Source organism: Cetorhinus maximus, chromosome 15 (assembly GCF_964194155.1).
Source record: "Cetorhinus maximus chromosome 15, sCetMax3.hap1.1, whole genome shotgun sequence".
Taxonomy (NCBI): Eukaryota; Metazoa; Chordata; class Chondrichthyes; order Lamniformes; family Cetorhinidae; genus Cetorhinus; species Cetorhinus maximus.
In genome coordinates this window covers 27,279,893-27,297,905 of record NC_135893.1, presented here as the reverse complement: position 1 = coordinate 27,297,905, position 18,013 = coordinate 27,279,893, and the positions used below count along the sequence as shown (strand labels likewise).

At 42.9% G+C, this 18,013-nt stretch overlaps 1 protein-coding gene across 1 annotated transcript in view; it reads right to left on the bottom strand.

The window, feature by feature from the left end:
* Positions 1-4,606: 4,606 nt before the first annotated feature.
* Positions 4,607-18,013, bottom strand: part of rcc2 (regulator of chromosome condensation 2) — a 70,320-nt gene continuing 56,913 nt past the window's right edge. Inside the window, exon 12 of the mRNA XM_078558180.1 lies at positions 4,607-4,693. Coding sequence (XP_078414306.1) covers positions 4,688-4,693 — 6 coding nt within the window. The 3' untranslated portion in view covers positions 4,607-4,687. The remainder of the gene's footprint in view (positions 4,694-18,013) is intronic.

Sequence of the window (18,013 nt, the reverse complement as noted above, 5' to 3'; positions counted from 1 at the left end):
AATTGATATTATTTGATATTAAGTATCTTCCAAAAGGTTTAATTTAATTTAAAGGGGTAAGTCATGGCAGGGGAGTTCAAAGCTGCGGTGTGCTCCTCCTGCTCTATGTGGGAAGCTGGGAACATTTCCAGTGCCCGGGGCCAGCATGTGTGCCAGAAGTGTCTCCAGCTGCAGTTCCTGGAAGCCCAGGTTTCGGAGCTGGAGCAGCAGCTGGGGACACTGTGGAGCATCCGGGAGGTGGAGAGTATCGAGGATAGCATGTATAGAGAGGTGGTCACACCACAGGCAGGAAAGGAATGGGTGACCACCAGGCAGACCAAGAGGACTAGGCAGGCAGTGCAGGAATCTCCTGTGGCTATTCCCCGGCAAAACAGATATACCGCTTTGGATACTGTTGAGGGAATGGCCTCTCAGGGGAAAGCAGCAACAGCCAAATTCGTTGTACCACAGTTGGCTCTGCTGCACAGGGGAGGAGTAAAAAGTGTGGGAATGCAATAGTTATAGGGGATTCAATTGTAAGGGGAATAGATAGGAGTTTCTGTGGCCGTAAACGAGACTCCAGGATGGTATGTTGCCTCCCTGGTGCTAGATGTCTCAGATGTCAAGGATGTCTCAGAGCGGCTATAGGACATTCTGAAGGGGGAGGGTGAACAGCCAGTGGTCGTGGTACATATTGGTACAAACGACATTGGTTAAAAAAAAGGGATGAGGTCCTAAAAGCAGAATATAGGGAGTTAGGAAGTAAGTTGAAAAGTAGGACCTCAAAGTTGTGAGATCAGGATTACTAACAATGCCGCGTGCTAGTCAGAGTAGAAATAGCAGGATATATCGGATGAATATGTGGCTGAAGAGATGATGTGAGGGGGAGGGTTTCAGATTCCCGGTCCCCATTGGGACCGGTTCTGGGGGAGATGGGACCAGTACAAATTGGACAGGGGTTACATCTGGGCAGGACCGGGACTGATGTCCTAGGGGGAATATTTGCTAGAGTGGTTGGGGAGGATTTAAACTAAAATGGCAGGGAGGTGGGAACCTATGCAAGGAGTCAGAAAAGGGGGAATCAAGGACAAGAACAAAAGACAGAAAGGGGAATAAGAAAAGTGATAGGCAGAGCAATCAAGGGCAAGAGTCAAACAGGGCCTCAGTGAAAAATAGTGGGCACGGGACAAGTAATGTTAAAAAGACAAGCCTTAAGGCTTTGTGCCTTAACACGAGGAGCATTCACAATAAAGTGGATGAATTAACCACGCAATTGGTGTAAATATATTTGATATTTTCAGAATTATGGAGACATGGCTGCAGGGTGACCAGGGATGGGAACTGAACATCCAGGGGTATTCAGTATTTAGGAAGGACAGACAAAAAGGAAAAGGTGGTGGAGTTGCATTGCTGGTTAAGGAGGAAAGTAATGCAATAGTGAGGTAGGATATTAGCTCCAACATGTGGAATCTGTACGGGTAGAGCTGAGAAACACTAAGGGGCAAAAAACGTTAGTGGGGTTGTATATCGAACCCCAAACTGTAGCGGTGATGTTGGGAATGGCATTAAACAGGAAATTAGAAACACATGCAATAAATTATGGATGACTTTAATCTGCATATCAATTGGGCAAATCAAATTAGCAACAATGCCGTAGAGGAGAAATTCCTGGAGTGTATACGGGATGGTTTTCTGGACCAATACATTGATGAACCAACGAAAGAACAGGCCATCCTAGACTGAGTATTGTGTAATGAGAAAGGAATAATTGGCAATCTAGTTGTGCGAGGCCCCTTGGGGATGAGTGATCATAATATGATAGAATTCTTCATCAAGATGGAGAGTGACGTAGTTTATTCTGAGACTAGGGTCCTGAATGTTAATAAAGGAAACTACAATGGTATGAGGTGTGAGTTGGCTATGACGGATTGGGAAACGTTACTTAAAGGGATGACGGTGGATAGGCAATGGCAAACATTCAAAGAGCGCATGGGCGAACTACAACAATTGTTTATTCCTATCTGGCACAAAAGTAAAACAGGAAAGATGGCCAAACCATGGCTTACAAGGGAAATTAGAGATAATATTAGATCCAAGGAAGAGGCATACAAATTGGTCAGAAAAAACAACAACCCTGAAGATTGGGAGCACTTTAGAATTCAGCAAAGGAGGATCAAGGGATTGATTAAGAAGCGGAAAATAGAGTACAAGAGTAAGCTTTTTGGGAACATAAAAACTGACTGTAAAAGTTTCTACAGGTATGTGAAGAGAAAAAGATTGGTGAAGACAAATGTAGGTCCCTTACAGTCAGAAACATGGGAATTTATAATGGGGAACAAAGAAATGGCTGACCAACTAAATACATACTTTGGTTCTGTCGTCACAAAGGAGGACACAAACAACATACCAGAAATGTTGAGGAACACAGGGTTTAGTGAGAGGGAGGAACTGAAATAAATCAGTATTAGTAGTGAAATGGTGTTGGGGAAATTGATGGGATTGAAGGCCAATAAATCCACAAGGCCTGATAATCTACATCCCAGAATACTTAAGGAAGTGGCCCTAGACATAGTAGATGCATTGGTGGTCATCTTCCTAGATTCTATAGACTCTGGAACATTTCCTACAGATTGGGGGGTAGCTAATGTAACCCCACTATTTAAAAAGGGAGGTAGAGAGAAAACAGGGAATTATAGACCAGTCAGCCTAATGTCAGTCTTGGGGAAAATTCTAGAGTCCATTATAAAAGATTTAATAGCTGAGCAATTGGAAAACAGTAGCAGAATCGAACAGAGTCAGCATGGATTTATGAAATGGAAATCATGCTTGACAAATCTACTGGAATTTTTCGAGGATTTAACTAGTAGAGTTGATGAGGGGAAACCAGTGGATGTGGTTTATTTGGACTTTCAGAAGGCTTTCAACAAAGTCCCACATAAGAGATTAGCATGTAAAATTATAGCGCATGGGATTGGGCGTAGCGTATTGAGATGGATAGAAAACTGGTTGACAGACAGGAAACAAAGAGTAGGAATAAATGGGTCTTTTTCCGAATGGCAGGCAGTAACTAGTGGGGTACCGCAAGGATCGGTGCTGGGACCCCAGCTATTCACAATATATATTAATGATTTAAATGAGGGAACTAAATGTAATATCTCCTAATTTGCAGATGACACAAAGCCAGGTGGGAGGGTGAGCTGTGAGGAGGTTGCAGAGATGCTTCAGTGTGATTTGGACAAGCTGAGTGAGTGGGCAAATGCATGGTAGATGCAATATAATGTGGAAAAATGTGAGGTTACTTACTTTGGTGGCAAAAACCGGAAGGCAGATTATCATCTGAATGGCTATAAATTGAGAGAGGGGAATGTGCTACGAGACCCGGGTAAGCATGCAGATGCAGCAGGCGGTAATGAAGGCAAATGGTATGTTGGCCTTCATAGCGAGAGGATTCGAGTACAGGAGCAGGGATGCCTTGTTGCAATTATACAGGACCTTGGTGAGACCACACCTGGAATATTGTGTGCAGATTTGGTCTCCTTATCTGAGGAAGGATGTTCTTGATAGAGAGGGAGTGCTGCGAAGGTTTACCAGACTGATTCCTGGGATGGCGGGACTGACATATGAGGAGAGATTGAGTCGGTTAGGATTATATTCGCTGGAGTTCAGAAGAATGAGGGGGGATCTCATAGAAACCTATAAAATTCTAACAGGACTAGACAGGGTAGATGCTGGAAGGATGTTCCGGATGGTGGGGGAGTCCAGAGCCAGTGGTCACAGTCTGAGAATATGGGGTGGACCATTTAGGACTAAGATGAGGAGAAATTCTTCACCCAGAGAGTGGTGAGCCTGTGGAATCCACTACCACAAAAAGTAATTGAGACCAAAACATTGTATGTTTTCAAGAAGGAGTTAGATATAGCTCTTGGGGCGAAAGGGATCAAAGGATATGGGGAGAAAGCGGGGGCAGGCTATTGAGTTGGATGATCAGCCATGATCATAATGAATTGCGGAGCAGGCTCGAAGAGCCGAATGGCCTACTCCTGCTCCTAGTTTCTATGTCTCTATGTTTCAAACCAGCCAGCTCATTGTGATTCAGTACCACAATGCGCAGTGAATTTACCCATCAAATCATTAGGGGTGTCCACATCAGACAACATCTTTATAGATAACATCCAGTCAACAGGGTTATCTTTAAAGATTGTGGAGTATAGGACTTATAATTAACTCTTGAAAATGTTTGTCCATCTATATATATAGTAAGAACTATAGGGGCCACAGTTTAAAAATTAGGGGTGTGCTATTTAAGATTGGGATGAGAAGATTTTTTTTCTCTCAGAGAGTTGTTATTCTGTGGAATTCTCTTCCCCAGAGAGCAGTAGAAGCTGCATCATGGAACATATTTAAGGCTGAGTTCGATTTTTGATCGACAAGGGTTATGGGGGGGCAGGCGAAAAAGTAGAGTTGAGCCCACAATCAGGTCAGCCATGATCTTGTCGAATGCCGTAGCAGGCTCAAGGGGCCGAATAGTCTACTCCTGTTCTTAATTTGTATGGTCTTCTGGTTTTTTCTCAGTGATAATTTGTGAGGACACTTGGGCAAGTTTTGTCTTTTACCCTTTACCTATTGGCTGAAGTTGAGGGATGACAGTTCATCTTGCTTCCAAATTGCAAGAGAGCTCTCTGTTCCATATTCCCTTTAAAGGGGTCACTTAAACCTGAGGAGGAAGAAGAAAAAGCTTAAATAATAAAACAGAAACTCACCTGTTGCGACAAGTAAAGCGGTCAAGGCAAAACGTAGCATGTTTGCAAACTACTGGAATCTCCATACACACTCTGGCTTTATTTATACCTGAAGAGGAATTATCTCCTCACAAGTGATTACCTTGTACCTTGACTGTGAGAAGTAACTGCATTTAACAGATGCTTGTGTCCTTGTAAAATATCTATTGATTCAGCTATTTTTCATCTTTATCTTGGACAAAATCCACCATTGATACAATCACAGAATTCCCATAGTTTTGAAGGAAAAAATAGCTATGTACAGGTCAGAAAGGGAAAATAAGGAAAGTTGGCGTGAATGAGAAAGAGAGAGACCAGGGCAGTTTTTTTTTTTCATGGGACGTGGGCGTCGCTGGCAAGGCCAACATTCATTGCCAATCGCTAACTGGCCTTGAACTGAGTGGCTTGCTGGGCCATTGCAGACAGAAGTTAAGAGTTAACCACTATGTTGTGGGTCTAGAGTCACATGTAGGCCAGATCGGGTAAAGAATGGCAGATTTCCCTCCCTAAAGGGACGTTGGTGAACCAAATGAGTTTTTATGACCATCGATGATAGTTGTCACGGTCATTATTACCAAGTATAGCTTTTAATTCCAGATTTATTAATCAAATTCAAATTCCACTAGCTGCCATGATGGGATTTGAACCCATGTCCTCAGAGCATTGGCCTGGACCTCTGGGTTACTAGTCCAGTGACATTACCACATCTCCCCTTTAAGTTGGAGAGACAGAGAGATGCTCAGGAGAAGGATACAATGAGACAATGAGAGCAAAGAAAGATAGTTAGAAAGAGAGAGTGATGGGAGAAAGAACACAGGGATAGAGACAGAAAGAGGTGGCAGGAACATAGCAACAGGAATAGACCAATCACCCTCTCAAGCTTTTTAGTTTATAACATCATAGGTTAGATTTTCCACAGGGGATAAGAGTCCCACCAGAAGTATGGCAGGATGGAGACCTTTGGTCTCTGATGATACAAGTGCTGGCCCAGCTGAAGTTTCCAGGGTCAGGATAACTTGTATAATTTGGGTGGGTTCCTAGTGTTGCAAACCTCTCTGGAGAAAAGCAGCAGCTCAGGGACAGGAAAAGGGGCGCTGTCTGGAATTGAAAGACAGAAGACCCTGGAATGGTTTAGGGTCAACAGAGGGAAGCGACCAGAGGTGAATAGCCAAATTCCAACACTCCTTGCGCCATCTCTCAATTCAGGAAGAAGCCTAGTTTCCTTACCAGAGCATGTAAGATAAGAGGAGTCAGCCACACCTTCTAAGAATGCCCTGTGCTAATTAAGGTTCTGATTATCATTCTTAAATACTTTTCATTAACTGTCATGAAATCCTCATGTCACTTCTTCAACTGTAGGTGATATGAGCTGCAATGCTTAGGAAACCATTCTTTGTTCATTTCCTCTCTATATGTGCCAGAGTATGAGGAAGACAAAGCCTCCTCTACATCTGTTAATGTCAAAAAATGCCTTTGTAGCAGGCACTAACACTGAAACTAACCTCACCAAGCCACTGTTGGTAATGAATAGTGAAGTCACACACCCAGAGTATATCCTGTATCAATGCTACCTTCAGTTCCCTCCAAGTTGTGTTCAATGTGGAGGAGTACTGATTCATCAGCTGAGGGAGGGCAGTAGGTGATAATCAGATTTCCTTGTCCATGATTTATCTGAAGTCATGAGAGTTCAAGGGTCTGGTGTCAGTGTTGAGTACACATGAGCTAACCCTCCATGACTCCATGTGTGCCACTTAAGGATGATGTTGGAGGAATCTGGGACAGTGGCTGATATGCATTACTATATTGCTATGTTAGGCTGTCGCTTGACTAAGCTGTGGGACAACTCTCCCAATTGTAGCACCAATCCCTAGATATTGACAGACCCGGTAAGTGGCTTAAAGAGCGCAAGAGGCAACAAGAGGGAGCGAGCTGGTGAGAGGCTTAAAAGAGCTGTGTGGTCTAGACCTGTCTAGTCTGTGGACCAACCACATTTGAAGAGCAATAAAAAGTAACAACACAAGAGAAACAGGTAAGTGATTGGTTAGTGAGTATTTTGCTCATTTATCTTTCAAAACAAGTGTAATTTATGAGTAATTGTAAGGTTTTATTAGTATTAGTAAACTTTACTAGTGGTGATAAAGCTTATTGAGAGCAGTAGGGTTTATTAATTATAAATTGATTAAGACAAATAAATTGATTAACACATAATAAAGATGGCAGGGCAGGTGATATGTTGCGACTGCAGAATGCGGGAACTCTTGGATGCCAGTGTGATCCAGACCAAAAACGCCTGTAGTGTATGTCTACATCTTGAGGAGCTTTGGCTCAGAGTCATTGAGCTGGAGGCAAAGCTGCAGACACTGCGATGCAACAGGGAGGATGAATGCTACCTGGAAACTTTGTTCCAGGAGGCAGCCACACTCCTTATGATAGGTCCTTCTTGTTTGGTCAGTGTTCAGAGACAGGAGGGTGTGAATGTGAGTGAGACAGTTAAGGGGATCAAGAAGATAGAAGCGGACCAGCCTCAGCCTTTGCAATTGTCCAACAGATTCAAGGTTCTTGCCGTCTGTAGGAATGAAAGCAGTGACTGCAGGGTGGATGAGCGAATTAACTATGGAACCATGGTACAGGAAGCCATTCAAGTGGAGAGAGTTAATGGTAATATAGTGGTAGTAGGTGGTAGTATAGTCAGGGGGATTGACACAGTTCTTTGCAGCCAAGAGTGAGAATCCAGACTGCTGTGTTACCTGCCTGATGTCAGGGGTTGGGACATCTGCAGTGGGCTGGAGAGGAACTTGCAGTGGAAGGGGGATGATCCAGTGGTTGTGGTCCATGTAGGTATCAATGACATAGGTAGAACTAGGAAAGACGTTCTGCTGAAGGAGTATGAGTAGTTAGGGGATAAATTAAAAAGCAGAACCTCAAAGGTAATAATCTCTGGATTACTACCTGAGCCATAATCAAATTAGTGTAGGGTAAAACAGGTTAGAGAATTAAATGCATGGCTCAAAGATTGGTGTGGGAGAAATAGGTTTTGATTCATAAAGCATTAGCACCAATACTGGGGAAAGTGGGAGCTATACTGTTGGGGCAGTCTTCAGCTGAACTATGCTAGGACGAGTATTCTGGCAAGTTGTATAACTAGGGTAGTAGAGAGGGCTTTAAACTAAATAGTGGGGGGCGAAGGATCAAGTTTGGGAAGATGCAATAAATTAAATAGAGAAAACAAGGCAAGAGACCAAGGTAGCAATAATGATCAGAGCATGGCAGGAAGGGACAAAATGTACAAACCTATGGGTGCACCAGCAGATAAGGCCAGAGGTTACAAAGTAGTAAAATGACAGAACTAAAGGCTATGTATCTGAATGCATGTAGCATTTGTAACAAAACAAGTAAATTGACAGTGCAAATAGAAATAAATATGTACGATCTGATAGCCATTACAGAGACATGGCTGCAAGATGACAAAGACTGGGACCTCAATATTCAAGGGTACATGACATTTAGGAAGGATTGGAAGCTAGGAGAAAGTGGTGGGGTAGCTCAGTTAATTAAGGATGACACTGGTACAATAGAAAGATATGGCATTAGTTCTGGAGATCAAGCTACAGAAACAGATGAGAAATAGTAAAGTTAGGAAGTCATTTGTGTGAGTAGTTTATAGGCCCCCTAACAGTAACTACATTGTAGGATGGAGTGTACAGGAAAAAAATAATGGGAACTGTGAGAAAGGTACAGCAATAATCATGGATGATTTTAATCTACATATAGACTGGATGAATCAGATTGGCAAAGGTACACTGGATGATGAATCCATAGAGTGTTTTAGGAAGTTTCTTAGAGCCCACATTCTAGAGCCAACCAGAGCAGGTTATACTAGATCTGGTAATGTGCAATGAGACAGGATTAAGCTAAGGCCTCATTGTGAAGGCATCCCTAATAAGCAATCATAATATGATTGGATTTCACATTCAGTTTGAGGGAGGGAAGAGTGGATCCAACACTAGTGTTCAAAACTGAAATAAAGGAAATTATGAGCGTATGTAGACAGAGCTGGCCAAAGTGAACTGGGAAATTAGGTTAAGAGATAGAGCAGTAGAGATGCTTAAGGAGATACTTCAGAATACTCAGAAAAGATGCATTCCAGTGAGAAAGAAAGACTCTAAGGGAAGGAGGCACCACTTGTGACTAACTAAGGAAGCTAAAGATGGTATCAAACTGAAACAAAAAGCATATAATTCTGCAAAGATGAGTGGCAGGTCAGAAGATTGGACAGAATATAAAGAACAGCAAAGAAATTCTAAAAGGTTAACAAGGAAGAAGAAATTAGAGTATGAGAGAAAGCTATCCAGAAATATAATAACAGATAGTAAGAGTTTCTACAGGTATTTAAAAAGGAAGAGTAAGTGGAGTGAGCATTGGTCCTCTAGAGAGAATGTCCGGGGCATTAATAATGGAAAATAATGAAATGGCGAATGAACTGAATAAATATTTTGCATCTGTCTTCACTGTAGAGGACACAAGTAACATCCCAGAAATAAGTGTGAATCAGTAGGTGAAAGGGAGGGAGGAACTTAAAACAATTAGAATCACCAGGAGAGGAAACTGAGAAAATTATTAGAACTAAAAGCTGACAAGTCCCCAGGTCCTGATAGACTTCATTCAGGGGTCTTAAAAGAAGTGGCTGCTGAGATAGTAGATGCATTGCTTTTAATTTTCTGAAATTCCCTAGATTCTGGAACAGTCCCATCAAATTGGAAAATAGCAAATGTGACTCCTCTTTCAAGAAAGGAGGGAGACAGAAAGCTGGAAACTACAGGTTAGTTAGCTTAACATCAGTTGTAGGGAAAATATTGGAATCTATTATTAAGGAGGTTATAGCGGGGCACTTAGAAAATGGCAAAGCAATCAGGCAGAATAATAATATTTGACTAATTTATTGGGGTTCTTTGAGGAAGTAACAAGCAATGTGGATAAAGGGGAACCTGCGGATGTGCTGTACTTATATTTCCAGAAGGTATTTGACAAAGTGCCACATCAAAGATTATTACACAAAGTAAGAGCTCAAGATGTAGGAGTTAACCTGGATAGAGAGTTGGTTAGCTAACAAGAAACAGAAAGTAGGTATAAATGAGTTGGGTTGGCAAGATGTGACAAGTGGTGTGCCTTAGGTATCAGTGCTGGGGCCTCAACTGTTCACAATTTAGATCAATGACTTGAATGGAGGGACCGAATGTATGGTTGCTAACTTTGCTGATAACACAAAGGTAGGTAGGAAAGCATATTGTGAAGAGGACATACGGAACCTGCAAAGGAACATAGATAGGTTAAGTGAGTGAGAAAAATGTTGGCAGATGGAGTATAATGTGGGAAAATGTGAATGTGCCCACTTTGGCAGGAAGAACAGAAAAGCAGCAAATCTTTTGGGATTTTACAATAATGTGACAGCTTCATGGTTATTTTCACGAGCTTATTATTTACAGTTTTTTTTAAGCTAAATTCAAAATTCTCAAACTATTTGCAGTGTGTTTTGAATTCAGTTTCTCGGAATTTCTGATGCAGTAATATAACCTCTAAGACCTGTACCCACATGAATAGAAAGAAGCCAAGACTGCCCAAGGCTCAATTCAAATCAGATGTTCTAAATTGAAAGCCTCATTAAACTATGTTGGCATGTTGAAAAGTACTTTGAAGTGAACTGTAGGAAGAATAGAACAAAATGTGCTTATTTGCAACAACTTTGCCATTATCAGGCTGTTGCAAAGTGCTTTACAAACAATGAATTCTTTTTTAAGTGTCATCACTGCCAGTATGTCACCAAGTGTTCCCATACATAGCAGTTAAAATGCACGAAATAGGACCCCACAAGGAACAATGAGATGAATCACCAGTTGATAATGGCGGATGCTGCCAGACCTGCTGAGTTTTCCCAGGATTTTCTGCTTTTACACCAATTGATAGTGTTAAGTAAGACTTGAATGCTGGTTAGGATACTTAGAGAACTCCCTACTTTTCTTCAAATAAAGGGCCATGGAATTTTATATATCCACCTAAACAGGGCCTCAGCTTAATGTGACTTTTGAATGATGTTATCTTCTGATATATTGTGCTCCCTAGTTCTCCCTGAAGCATCAGTTTGCATTATGCTCAAACCTGCAGTAGATTTTGAATACACTGCCAAAGACAGAAGTGCTACCATTGTGCCAAATGGGTACTACCTTTTACAATGATAACCATGGACTGCATTTATATTGGCCGCATTACAATTAGAATTCCAGGAGACCTATAGTTAAGAGCAGTTTCCAGTGTTTAATGTTTCAAATCTGACTCCTTTATCATAGAAGTCAAATGTTTAGAGCTAGTTTTCCATAGGCTATGATGCTGTCTCTGGGAGTATAAATAGTAATAGCTGCCTTATGGCCATTGGTCCAAATTAAAATGGTGTCAATATAAAAGCAGCTTCATCGCCAGTGCAGCACTTCCTAACAGTGATATATTTTTTAGCATCTTCTCTGAGGATTAAAGTGCAAAAATTCTAATGAGGACCAGTGTGGAAGATGAGGTAGGTAGCACTTCCTATTCAAAGTATCTCCATGACAGCTATCACCTCATTGCTACCTCGCTAGCTTAGTTATTAGCAATCAGTTGTAAGGTTTTGGGTTCAAGGCCCACTCCAGGACTTGAGCATGAAATCCAGGCCAAGCCATCAATGCAGTACTGAGGGAGTGCTGCACTGTCGAAGGTGTTAGAGGCATAGCACAGCACAAAGGGAGGCCATTCAGCCTGTCATGCCTGGGCCAGCTTTGAGAAAGAGCTAACCAATTTAGTACTATGCTTCACTTTTTCCTCATAACCCTGCAAATTAGTCATCTTCAAGTTCATGTCCAATCATCTTTTAAACATTCCTATGGAACCTGATTCCACCACCATTTCAGGCAATGTGTTCCAGATCTTAAATTTCCTCCTGATTTCCATCCACTTCTTTTACCAGTTATTTTAAATCTATGGCCTCTGGTTACCAACCAGCTTGCTGGAGGAAACAGTTTCAACCTACTTACTCAATCAAAATCCTTGATCATTTTGAACATCTCTGTTCAATCTCCCCTTATCCATCTCTGCTCTAAGGATAACAATATTACCTTCTTTAGCCTCTCGACATAATTTAAGTCCCCACATCCCTGGTATAATCCCAGTAAATCTCCTCTGTACCTTCTCCAGGTAATTGACGCCTTTGCTAAACTGTGGTACCCAGAATTGGACACAATACTCCAGCTGAAGTCTGATTTTGTTGTTCTTCAGATATGCCTTTATGGGATAGCAGCGTGGCATCAGTTTAAGGGAAGTGTGTCGTGTGATCCAACCTCAGTTTCATTTCAGCCTGGAGTAGGACACAGCTCTGCAGCTTTGATGTCCTCAAGCTTTCTATCCATGTATACATGTTCACATGTGCCTGGTCATAATAAATGAACCTACAATGCGTTTGCACAATCCCTTATGAGCGATGGGTGCCCTTATATCATTGTAACACATATGACACAGATGAGGCCTAAACCTGGGCAGTTTAACTGGATGTGAAAGATCCCATGGGACTCCTCAAAGAAGAGCGTGTAGTTCTCACAGCATTCTGGTTGGCATTCTTCCCTCAACCAACACCATTGAAAACAGGTTCTTGCTTTGTAGACATTGGCTACTGTGTTTATCCACATTTTAAGTAATTGCAGTTAAAAGTAATTTTCTACATGTGAAATGGTTTGAGAGACTTGATTATGAAGAGAGATTTGCATTTATGTAGTGCCTTTCACAACCTCAGGGTGCCTCAAGGTGCTTTACGACGAATTAAGTGCTTTGAAGCCTAGTCACTGTTGTATTGTAGCAAATGCAGTGGGCAGTTTGTTCACAGCAAATTCCCCCAAACAGCAATGTCATAAAGACCAGATAATCTGTCTTAGTGATGCCGATTGAGGGACAAATATTGGCCATGCTACCAGGGAGAACTCCCCTGACCCTCTTCAAAATAATGTCATGGAACTTTGATGTTCACCTGAAGAGCAGACAGGAGCTTGGTTCAACATCTCATCCAAAGGACAGCTCCCTCAGTGAGAATACTGCCAACTGAGCCGCAGCTGGCACTGATAAATAGGGCACTGTGACTATTTTTCCAGTCTTTCTGTGGCTCCACCTACAAAGTTGTGGCAGTCAAGTGGGAGAACCCCCTTGAAAATACACCCCCTAATTTCCTTAACCCCAGGCTCCTCCAGTAATGTGACTCATGAGCCGCCTGAGTCCCAGAGTGAGTCCACTCATTTAAAAGAGGCTTAGGCTGGATTGGCCAAAGGGTTGATTGGGAGGAAAGTGTAACACAAAGAAAGTGTGCAGCATGCCCAATAGGGAGGGGAAGAAATCAGTTCCTAATCACTGCCATAGAGTGAAGAGTGCAGGAAATGCTGCTGTGGTGTGACTGTCGGGATGCCTATCTCTACCCCTCTCTCCCCATCCCCGCTGGGTACGCTGTTAACACAAAGGAAGTTAAATCCAAGGCTTCCAGCTGTTTTAACATATTTAAAATGCCAACCCTCCCCATGGGAGGGTATTGGCTACCTGCCCCTTGTTCCCTCAGTAAAGAAGTTGGCCATTTGGAGCCGGCTTCCCGACACGCTCAGTCCCTTTAAAACCCCCACCATCTGTACCCAGTCCCACCCATGTTAAAATTCCTCCCTTTACTGTGGAGGCTCAAGCATGAAGAACACTTGGATGATGTTCTATGGTACGGTGAATGCTCGCTGGACCATTTCTCACAGGAACAGGTGCCTTCACGTAAAGAGATTCCAGCTGTAACCTTTCTGATGTATTCAAGTTAAAGGTTAACTGAAATGAGCATTCACAATATTTTCTTTTCTAAATGACACCTGTCAGGATAACCTGTTTAAATTAAGAGTTCAGACAGTTTCACCTTAATCTCTGTTTGCCGTTGAACGACCTCAGTGACATGATACTAGTTATTAATAGTCATGGCATTGGCCTCATGCGCCTTTCAGCGCTTCTCAATGTTAGAACATTCGAGCAACCCAGAAAAAGTGAGTTGCTATCGTTTCCTGCATTAAAAGAGTGACTACACTTCAAAAGCACTTTATTGGACATAAAGCCCTTTAGGATGCCCTGAAGTCATACAAGGGTGCTATGTAAATACAAGCCTTTCTCTCGCTTTTATGACAGTTTTCGATTTGAGTCCACTATCGTTGAAAGCAACAAGCAGCCGACTACATCAGAGTTACAACTGGCTCCGTGCCATGCTGTAACCCAGAGAGATGAAGCTGTGCTAGCCTCATACCAACAGCCCCTACACCTACCAGTCTTTTCAATTGCAGGATATAATGCCAGTGTCTTACACATAAAATTCAAATGTGTGAATAATTTTCCTACACCTGAGTAAATTTCAAATGTGGCTGGATTAGCCTCAGCAACACTAAAGAGATTTAAGAAACCTGTGCAAGATTTCCAGTCCAGTGATCCAGGAATGTTTTATAGCTAATAACTGGGTATGAAGTCAGGGTGCTGTGGGATTAACATCCTGAAATAATTTCTCAGCCTTGCCCTAAATTGATTGGGCTAGTTTTATCATGCCATAGTTTGATCACACATTGGAACAAACCAGGAACCACTCCACATCGATACTGTACAAAAGGTGGCAGTGTTGGGAGATTAGAGTTTGGAGAGCTGAGTGCGTGACTAAGTGATTCCTAATGGAGATATAATCCTGCATCAAGTGAAGGAATTTGAACCTTGAAACCCTGTGGTTTTCTGGTGCAGACTTTATACGATTTGGGCAAAACCTTCCCAGTCCTGATGCCAAGTCATCAGCATGAAACCTGGGTCTCAATTTTACTGTGGGCTTCAGAACCCCGACAGGGGCACCATATAGAAGTCCTGAGGCCACAGCAAGACTGCCCATTTTAGTGGACATGGGACACTAATTGTCTGCCTCCAGGCCCACCACCCAGTTAAGGACAGCGGGTGGACCCCCGCTGCTGCCGGCCTAATCAGAAGGCCCAGCAGCTCTGAAGCCTCAGCGGCACCACCAGAAGGGGTGGGTGTTGCTGAAGCAGCTAGGAAAGCTTAGGAGCACCTCAAAATGGAGGCGCCCTCAGAGAGGTGGGTATGGTTTATAATTTTGGATGACCGAGAGCAGAAGGCCCCGCCGATTGAAGGGGACATCCTTCGGTGGGGATCTTCGGGGCTGGCAGGGATTCCTTTTCCACCTGTGACCCCTTTTGAGGGCCCTAGAGCTTCTGGCTCTGATGGCCTTCTGGACTGCCGCAGCAAAGCCACCTCCATAAACCTGGCAGCCTCCCCTTTTGGGGGGTGGGGGCAGGGGGAGGGCATGGTGGCCCCACTCAATGGCCCCTAACAGGGTTTTAATTATGCAAATTGGCTGCCCGTCATTGGGAAATGACACCATCCTGACACTATTTTACTGGCCCCCATTCACCTTCCAATGACCAGAAAATTCAGGCTGTTAACTCTGTTTCTCCCTCCACAGACGCCGCCAGACCTGTTAGGTATCCTCCAAAATGTGTGATGCCAGGTGTTGGAGATCTTTGCCCTGTCACAAAAGTGGGCTACAGCTTCACCAACTACCTAAGGGCATGTTGAACTTTTTCAGGAAGACCTGTGTTTTTTAAAGAAATACAAGTAAAGACGCTGTTCAAAAGATTGCTGATAATGTGAAGTGACCACTTTCTGGAAAATTCCTTTGTGAATTATACTGAAAGACCTGTCCTGACAGGACATGGAATGTTTCACCTGAAGAGGTGTTAAGGCCTACTTCAAACAGAGACACTTGAAGGGTGTGGAAAATGCAAAAGGCTGGGCTTTAATCTCCTGTATTTGTGGAGACAGTGAGCAGTATCCCACATCTCATCAGAAATCCAAAAAAAACCTCCCATGATGATTTATATCTCAGAGTGTGCAAAGAAAGTTCTTGAAGCAAAATGGACTGTAGATGTATTTCCCCTTCCTGGGGATACACAGAGATACTGGGTTAAAACTGACTGAAGACCAGTGACTGACAGTGACAGAAGCAAGAGGCAAGAACCAGTCAGTCAACCCTGAAGAGACAAGCAGGTGATCTCACTCCGTCTATCTTGCTGGAGGCAAGTGTGTTTTAGCAGAGACAGGCAGCAAGCAGGAAGAAACAGGATAGCCTCTTCATTTAATCCTGCAGAGACAACCAGGTCATCTCTCCTTCTGGAGCACCAAAGTTCTAACAGAATCATCTAACCTAACGACCACAACATATCACCATCATGGACAAGCCAAGGACTGATTTGTATATTCTTTTAAACTTTGATTTGGACTCTTAACTTCCTCATTTTTGACTGCGTGTTTGTGTGTGTGTGCATGTGTGTGGGGCCGGAATTGTACGGCCCCATCACAGTGGGGACGGGGCTGTAAAATGCAGCGAACCATTCTGAACTCGATTGAATTTGGCAGGAAAGTAAAATCCCACTGCCGTAAAATTCTGCCGTGTGTGTGTGTGTGTGTGTGTGTGTGTTGCGTCTTTATTATTTTTCATTGGGTTTTAGTAACTAATAAGCTTACTCTTTCTTTGACTCAAGAAATCCTGGTTAAATTGGGTCCTCATAAAAAGTAAATACATTTGGATTGGGAAGAGGTATCCACGGGGAAAGAACCTTTGTTGTGACCAACTGAGGAGGTTGAGGGTTGAGGAAAAAGGGGAGCCAGCTCATTCCTCCTCACTTAGCTGTAACAGCCCTCAAGCTTGACGTTGCCCCCATCAACCTTCTATCCACATGTACTCTTCAGTGAGAGAGACTGGTTACCGAGCAGGAATGGAAATTTTGGCTGAATTGCTCCCTTCACCAGCTGCAAGGCCAAGTGTTGCACTCAGCTGAGGTCAGTTAATTCAGAACAGAATGGAGATCTACCCTGTAACCCCCTGGGCTAAATATCTCTCCGTGCCACACCAGCTATTTATGTCTTGGCTAGTAGAAAAGCTAACATTGCATATTTAACGTACATCCCCTCTGACAATGCAGGTTAGAGCAATCCTATTGGAGTTCACTACTCTGCTGTGGAGACTATTTTTTAAACGCCAATACAATCCACTATTTTAGTTTATTAAAAGAAACTTAGGCCAATTGGCAGCAATTTTGTCAGAATTAGAAAATCGTGGGTTAGTTCCATTCCTGGACTTGACAGCATGTTCCAGGTTCACACTCCAGCACAGCACTGTGGCCCTGCCTACCCCTTCAACTGGCTGAGACAGGAGAAATTATGATGGGGAATAAGGAAATGGCAGAGATGTTAAATAAATACTTTGCATCTGTCTTCATTGCAGAAGGCACAACAAGCATACTAGAAATTCTGGGCAGCAAAAGGTCAAATGGAAAACTTAAAGTGGTTAATATCAGTAAAGGAAAGACCCTAGAGAAATTAATTGGACTAAATGCCCTGGATCTAATGGCTGGCATCCCAGGGTTCAAAAAGAGGTGGATGCAGAGAAAGTGGATGCATTGGTTGTGACCTTCCAAAGTTCCTTAAATTCTGGAACAGTCCCGGTGGATTACAAGTTAGCAAATGCAACACCGCTATTCTGAAAGTAGAGAGAGAGAAAACAGTGAACCACAAACTCCTCCATCCTCACCCCCTTTTTTAAATCCCCTTTTTAAATTTTTTTTAAAATTTTTATTCATTTATCCGTGGTTTTACCCCCCTTTTTATCCCATTTTCTATCCTTTCTTTTTTTCTCCCCCACCACTGCCCCCTCCCCCCATCCCATCCCCCACAGGGCCGTCTGTCACATGTTCCATGTGCTTTCACACAATGCTACCCTTGTTCTGCTATTATCACATTCTGCTTTCTTATCTCTATGCCACTATCAGCACCTTTTTTTAAGCACTAACCACCACCATTAACAATCCCTTTGACATTTAGTTCATGACATCTTTGTCAATCTCTCCTTTGTCCCCACCTGTCACTGGCCTTCTATCCAGCTCCCCCTGCCCCATCCCCCTTTAACAGTATACATTTCGTCACATTTCCACTTCGCTTTTGCTCTGGAGAAGGCTCATACAATTTCGAAACGTTGGCTCTTTTTCTCTCTCCACAGATGCTGCTAGACCGGCCTTTTCATTTTCTGTTTTTGAACCACAAACCAGTTTCCCTGAGATGAGTCGTTGGAAAATGCTGCAATCCGTAACTAAGGAAGTGCTAACCGGCCACTTAGAAAATCATGA